At 42.4% G+C, this 7,150-nt stretch overlaps 1 protein-coding gene across 1 annotated transcript; it reads left to right on the forward strand.

Annotated features, from left to right (window-relative positions):
• Positions 1-1,159: 1,159 nt before the first annotated feature.
• Positions 1,160-3,971, forward strand: LOC124409721 (esterase E4-like). Its single transcript, XM_046887512.1, has 8 exons — positions 1,160-1,470; positions 1,722-1,847; positions 1,944-2,106; positions 2,192-2,568; positions 2,643-2,814; positions 2,973-3,166; positions 3,236-3,383; positions 3,492-3,971. Exons 1-8 carry the CDS (start codon positions 1,261-1,263, stop codon positions 3,818-3,820), a joined length of 1,719 nt encoding a protein of 572 aa, XP_046743468.1. The 5' UTR covers positions 1,160-1,260; the 3' UTR covers positions 3,821-3,971.
• Positions 3,972-7,150: the final 3,179 nt, after the last annotated feature.

The following is a 7,150-nucleotide window of genomic DNA, read 5'->3' on the forward strand; positions in this document are numbered from 1 at the left end:
GTATAAGGGGTATCAGTATGAATTATGCATAGTTCTGGTGAATCCTCACAATTACGTGCAGTTTTTTTTTTTTCATTCATTACAAACGCAAAAACGATTTTTCAACTGTTCACACATACGCGACCTGAATTCATTTTATCTTAACAACGTTGCATATTTGCAACAGCGCAGCCATGACAGCCGCATTTGCATATCATCAAGCTATATTTAAATGTACATGTTCTCTGTTAGACTTACAGCACGATGATACACATGGTGTTCTTTAAATTTGATTTATATAATTTTTTTTTTCACCAAACCTATCAAACATCCATCAATTACTGATCCTGAGCTATACCAAAAACTGGCTTATAATTGTACACGTATTAGCTATTTCTGAACGTACGACGAAGTGTTCTAAGACTAAATCCTTGAATGCAAGAAGAACAAATGGAACAAACCGATCTAGTTATTCGCTAGAATGATATAGATAATGAGAGATTTAAATGCTTGTACGGTGGTAAATGACATTGGAGTAGAATTATTGGGGCTGGTCGTTTAAAGACTATACAGAAAATTGAAAGTCAAGGGGCTAACGACAATTTTCTCTATCAACGAGGGATGAAATTTTCAGTTTTGAATGCTGTACAGTCTTTAGGTCTTCACACTTTTTACCATAATCAAAATAACACATTTCTTGATAACAAAATGAAAATGAATTTGATTTTTATTTTATACCGGTTTAACAATAAATTGACATTCAGGACCTATTTGAGTGAAAAAATGTAGTAAACTTAACAGACAGATTAAACGTCGCAGTAACTAGAAACTTAGTATCGACTACTATAATCATACCAAATTACAGTTACTTCTACCAAAAATTGTCCTACATTTCCAACAATACTTAAACCATTGTAGTAACGAAATCCATTTTACTAGACTTCAATTCAGTAACCATAACAAATGATATTTCTTTCAGTACAATACACAACCCACAGAAGGTATTCATGTGCACCTTTGGATGACGGTCACCCTGTACGTACGTCAATCGTTATACGGCTTTCGAGGAATCGTAAACGTTCGCGGGGAAAAAACCGATGGATTTCCTGCAAACGTGTGGGTATTTGTCGACGCGTAGTTTGCTGCCCCCGTGATGATATAAAACGCGCGAAAGAACCGCTGGCGATTCAGTTCTGATCCAGCATCTGCAGCAGAAGCAGCTGAAGCTGGACGAGTGTTCTACCTCAAGTTGAAACGACTATCAGAGAAATCGAGTCGACAATGAGAGTCCTCGCAGGCACGTTGCTCATCGCCATGGCTGGTATCGCCCTCGGCGACCAGATCGGAGGGCAGGAAGGACAGGAAGCAGAAGTAGCCGCGCCGATCGGTAGGATCCGCGGTAGATTTATGGAATCTCGTTTGGGAAGGCGATTTTTCGCGGCTCGTGGTGTCCGATACGGTGAGGCCCCGATTGGCGAACATCGATTCAAGGTAAGCCGCATCTGAATACAGATACAATATTCTCTGGGGATTTGAGTGCTTTCAATTGTCGATATTGCAACTTCAGCCAGTGTGTAATAAAACGGCCACGTTGCGACCGATCACAGATATTACTAGCTCGCTCGAATCGCTCATTTCGCGATTGGCAATCTATCGGGTGGTCAGAAATCGCGCAGTTCGAGCTTCGGTATGCACGCATCTCTTGACTTTCAACAGCTAATAATCTACTTTTCCTTCCACAGCAAGCCGTCCCGGCAAAACCTTGGACGACTGTTTTCGACGCCACCGAAGAAGGACCAGCATGCTTCCAACCCGGAGCATCTTTACCGTCAGAAGATTGCCTTCGACTGAATGTCTATACCCCTAAGGTATAAATTGTTTTGGAATATGTTCGAAAGTGAAGCTGAAGCGACAATAGAAATTGAAATTGTTCGACCAGCTCAAAAACTCTTTTCTTCAATTAGCTACCGACCGCTCAGAACTCCGATGCGAAGAAACCGGTCCTGGTCTTCTTTCACGCTGGAGGATTCTACGTAGGTTCCGCCCAAAGCGACCTTTACGGACCGGAGCACCTTATGGACCAGGACATTGTCCTGGTCACCGTCAACTACCGACTGATGTCTCTAGGTGCGTTGGTATACTGCCTAAATATCGGAAAGACTCTTCCTTTTTACTTCATTTGTAATCGAGTTATTGTATCACGCTTTTCCAGGGTTCATAAGCACCGGAGACGCGGAAGCCCCAGGAAACTTGGGCCTCAAGGACCAAGTTGAAGCGCTTCGATGGGTAAAAAAAAATATCGAGTCGTTCGGCGGTGATTCGGGCAACGTGGTGATAGCCGGATACAGTGCTGGAGCCTGGAGTGTTTCTCTGCATCTGGTCTCCCCGATGACCAAAGGCCTTTTCCATCGAGCTATCGCGATGAGCGGGTCGGCAGCCGGCCAGAAACCACTTGGCAGACATCAGAAAGATCTAGCTGAAAAACAGGCTCGCTTGCTGGGCTGTCCGACGAACACTTCGCGAGCCATAATGGCCTGTCTGAGGACTAAATCGGCTCAAGAGTTTGTGGACTCTTTCCAGAAGATGTTTGTAAGTATATGAATTCGTTGATACTTGACTTCGCTAGAGAAGTTTAAATTATCATTGCACTAATTTATCATCAGGAATGGCGATACAATCCTGTTCTTCTCTGGAGCCCAGTCGTCGAACCCCACGTTCCGGGCGTCGAACGCTACCTGACTGATGAACCAGTGAAACTGATCCTTCAGGGAAAGTTTCACCAAGTTCCTCTGATCACCGGTATCACCAAGGACGAATTCGGGGGAAATGTTGTCTGTGAGTCTATAACAACTTTGTTTACTTTACACGTATTCATGGGGGAAGCTTTAATCGCCTGTTGTATACACCTGTTATGAAATAATGATCGGTGATTCATCCGGTAATCCCACGACGATGAACGTGTAATTAGATCATTTTACTTGCAACATTCTCAGACTGGGTTGAGACTGAGAGAAAGGGAAATGAATCACTATTCACCGAGCTCAACGATAACTGGGAAACTCTGGCTCCGATCATCTTCCAGTACGAACGGACTACGTCTCGCTCCAAAGACATCAGCAGGGACTTCAAATCGTTCTACTTCAAGGACCAGCCGGTGTCATTGGAAACGGTGGACGGTGTTGCCCAGGTAAGTGGCCAGGAGTCGGCAAATTCGTCCTTTCGGGCATGTGAAACGATTCTTTTGCCATTCAATTAGCTCTATGCCGATGGGCTGATCGGGTTCTCCGTTCATCTATTGGCCAAGTTGATCGCCGCGGTTTCTACACAACCGGTCTATTACTACGAGTTCACGTACCAAGGTCGCTACAGTCATCATGTCTGGTCTGATACGAAAAAACCATACGGTAAGAAAAGGATCATCGTTACGATAAAATTCACTACCTGTGGTGAAGTTGTTCTTCAATATGGTTTTCGAATCTCGCTTAGCCACAAATTTTTACCGACTCCTATAGGTGTTGTTCACCACGACGATCTGCTGTACTTGTTCAATGTGAAAAGATTCTTCCCCTACTTCAATACCGACGACCCTGAGTACTCGATGGTAAGACGGCTGACCTCGATGTGGACATCTTTTGCTAAATGCGGAAATCCGATTCCAAGAGATGTTGGGGGATTTGAAAATGTTACCTGGGACGCGTTCACACCGCAAAACAAAAAGTACTTGAATATTGGAGATAATCTCACAATGAGCACCGATTTGTACGCCGCGCGCATGAATGAGTGGGAAAAACTTTTCCCATTGCCGTCCGTGAATAAGCCCGGAAAGAACGTCAAGCATTGAGCAATGATTTTATTAAACCCCTTGCGATTTTACACCGTGAATCGGTAATTGTTCTAATTGGAATCTGTATCTGGAATTGTATGAAATCCAAGGCGTATTATTTAGACGGTGAAAATCAGCCGCTTTTTGAATGATTTTATTTTTTTAACAAATAAATGTTATCGCTAATAGAGGTTGTTCCATTCATACGTTGATGATGATGAATTAATCTTTTTAAACCCTTGATTTCCCTTGAGATGTGTTTAAGTTTGTAATATTTTAAATTCACAACCCAATGCGCCATGTTACATGCAACCACTGACACATAAGTAAGCACCTTATCAACGACAACACATGGTACATAGTAGGATTCACCAGACTCTTCGCCTTCAGATATGCAATCCGTTTCATTTCATTAAGCGCCTAATTACTAACTATTCGAGATACGTGATTTGAGTAAGTTGAGAGCTGAAATTTGAATAAAATGTGGGTACTAAAGGGATATTCGATGAAAATTTAAGAAAGGCATACTAGCACACTTAACGATATAATTATACAGTTTTTATTAATTATGTGAATATTCAGCTGCTAGAATACTGAAGTTGAAGTTAAAAGTAATTTCTCAATATAATTATCACTGAGGATTGACCATATCCTTAGCATATGCCTAGCCATACGCCTGCTCCACTGACCTTCATGCCGGAGTCCGTTTACTTGATTAAAAATCATCCGCAACTTGAGTATACCATGTGCCCAATGCCATAAAAATTATATTTACAATTAGACATGCACAGTGTTTGACTGGTTTTGAAAGGCCACAACCTCAGTAGTTATAAACTATATCCAGCGTACAAAGTTTATTCGTTAAAACTAAAAGAGAACGGGGATCCAATTGAGAGAACACTGCACAGTGACCAATCACATCATCGTTAATTCGAGCTTTGGTATATAATATAACAGTCAATCGAAGATCGATACTTACACGTGGTCTCTCGTTCAAAAATCTACTCATCACGTATACTGACATTTTATCATTTCATTCACCGTAATTTTTCTTTAAAATTCCATTTTGGACAAATGCAGTCAACAGGTTTTTAAATTCAAATTAGAGACGAGGAAAGAATATACTTATGTTATTTCAGATAGCGTCCTCGTTTTTTCTTTTTTGGCACTCTAATTTGTATCCGGGAACATATGCTGATAATAGTTTTCAACATATCTCTGAAATCCCCGACATTCGGTACGGAATCAATACTACAACATTAATTCGTATACCTATGTTTATGTATGTGGATAATAAAACAGGTAGAATTAATTGAACGTGCGCCTATAATAATTGCCACGATGTATAAATGTATGACCTTGACATTTTGTACCCGCTGATATCTATCTATAAGTGATACGTGACGCAGGCTTTTCGAGACGGGGTCGATTACGCGTGTATAAATCGCAATCGTACGTTCTTAGAGAATATCGGAATAGCCCTGATCGCTGATCACGAAGCTTTCATAGATCTTCTCTGTTCCCCGTTTACTCCCGTCCTCCGCTTTTTACCAACTAAGAATAAAAAAAAACAACTCATTTTTGCTGTTCCGCGGTCACCAGCTACAATCTGGAGAACGCAACGCGTGACTTTGGGCCGTACCCGGAACCAGCATCGCCGTCCTCTCGCTGTTTTCTCTCGCCTGGGCCTCACAGGCGTCGGTCCCAACGCGTTGAACAATGTTGCTCGCGATCTGCACGCGACGTTATTTACGGCGAAGGTGTTAGTTGCAAGTGAAACTGTATCGGCGAACCACCGCCTCTTCGCGGCCCAGTCGAGTCCATGTAGAAAGTACACGGAGCTTCGGCAAAGTAACCAATTTCTCGTTACAAGCGTGCAGCAAGCGTTTTACACGCGTTGCAGAAGCCGAACCAAGTCGGGCTGCAAGGCTGAAACAAAAAAATCTTTGCTCGAACGAAAGCAGCTGTCCTTTTGTCCCTTTTTTAGATGGGTTCTGTTTCTGCTAATTATATCCATCGCAAAGAATTTCTTAATTTCTTTTTTGTTAGAAACATTATGGTCGTTATCGATAAAATTTTTTTTCTTGCACTAATTCATAATTCAACTTTGAAATTGTGCCATATTTTCAGCGTTCGTTGGCATTTCTAGAATTTACCCGTACGGTTCCGTTATGATGTATGGCATATACTAGTGAGTTGTACAAGTTGCCGAGATATATCACACAGCATCTCCTGTAGAGGAGATGAGCGATAGATCAACGCCGACCTCGAAATAGCTGGAAACTTAATCTCGACTGAAGCTAATTTCTATCGTATTTATCGTTCACTTTATTCACAAAAAAAAGAAAGGTATTTACGGCGCCAGCAGTTTATGGCAGTAAAATCGGTGAAATCCGTAACAATAAACTGTGGTTGAGTTTAATTTTTGAGATATACATTTTTAGTCCAATTGCTGTAGATCCTTTTGAAAAATATTGATTGAAAATTCGCAATCCATTTCTATCCGTATGCACCTTATAAATCTACAATCTTTTCGTACAATATTACGACCGCGATGACGACCCATGCAGCGCTATAACGCGTTACGTAATTCCGAACATCATCCAACGGTGCACGCTCCTGTATTATACATGCTGCTGCACTAATCGTGGAGGCTATAGAATCCTCTGTTCAGTTTAGCCTTGACACTTTCTCGCCCATCGTACTCATGGTCCAGTGCTCCATGGCCCCGTCACTTTCACCCATTAGTTATCCCATCCCTTGCACATGGGATGTACTGCGATCAGCGTGACACGATCGAGCAGTAAAGATGTGACCTTTGATCGACAAATTTTGCAAGAAGTTGGTCACCTTTTGAAAAGCTCTATGTAAAATACAATTATGTAGTTCCGTCTCCAGCATGCAAAGTAGATGAAATGAACTCATTATTGCCTGCGTTTTCTGCTAGGGCGAGTCTTGCAGAAAAAATGGGGGGAAGGGATTGAAACTTCGAGATTGATTGATCGGCATAAGGGACGCGGGATCGATCTCAGATTGTGTGGACCATGCAGCGATCCGCTGTATAGTGTCTGTGTGTAACGTGCGTTCATACGGTAAACGCGGTGCGGACAAACCGACACGAGTGAACGTCGTCGTCGTAGGACTGGTTCCCCGTCCCCCAAAGCGGGCGCAACTGAGAAGGCCTCTCTCTTCGCGCACTTCGCGATCTACGTTCGTCCGAGGCGGAGCTCGCTCGTCACTCTCCTCGCGTTTCTAAAAACAAAACTAGTCACGGTGTGCGGGTGTAAAAAAAAAGGGGGCGATAAAACAGAGTAGAATTGTAAAACAAAGAGAAGAGAAAAGAAATCG

Source organism: Diprion similis, chromosome 8, assembly GCF_021155765.1.
Source record: "Diprion similis isolate iyDipSimi1 chromosome 8, iyDipSimi1.1, whole genome shotgun sequence".
In the NCBI taxonomy this organism is placed as follows: domain Eukaryota; kingdom Metazoa; phylum Arthropoda; class Insecta; order Hymenoptera; family Diprionidae; genus Diprion; species Diprion similis.

What these genes read in the sequence shown, in the direction of transcription:
- LOC124409721 (XM_046887512.1), top strand. Translation starts at nt 1,261, where the DNA reads ATGAGAGTCCTCGCAGGCACGTTGCTCATCGCCATGGCTGGTATCGCC. An exon ending in TGAATGTCTATACCCCTAAG is followed by an intron (nt 1,848 to 1,943) that starts GTATAAATTGTT and finishes TTCTTCAATTAG; the next exon opens with CTACCGACCGCTCAGAACTC. An exon ending in TGATACGAAAAAACCATACG is followed by an intron (nt 3,384 to 3,491) that starts GTAAGAAAAGGA and finishes CGACTCCTATAG; the next exon opens with GTGTTGTTCACCACGACGAT.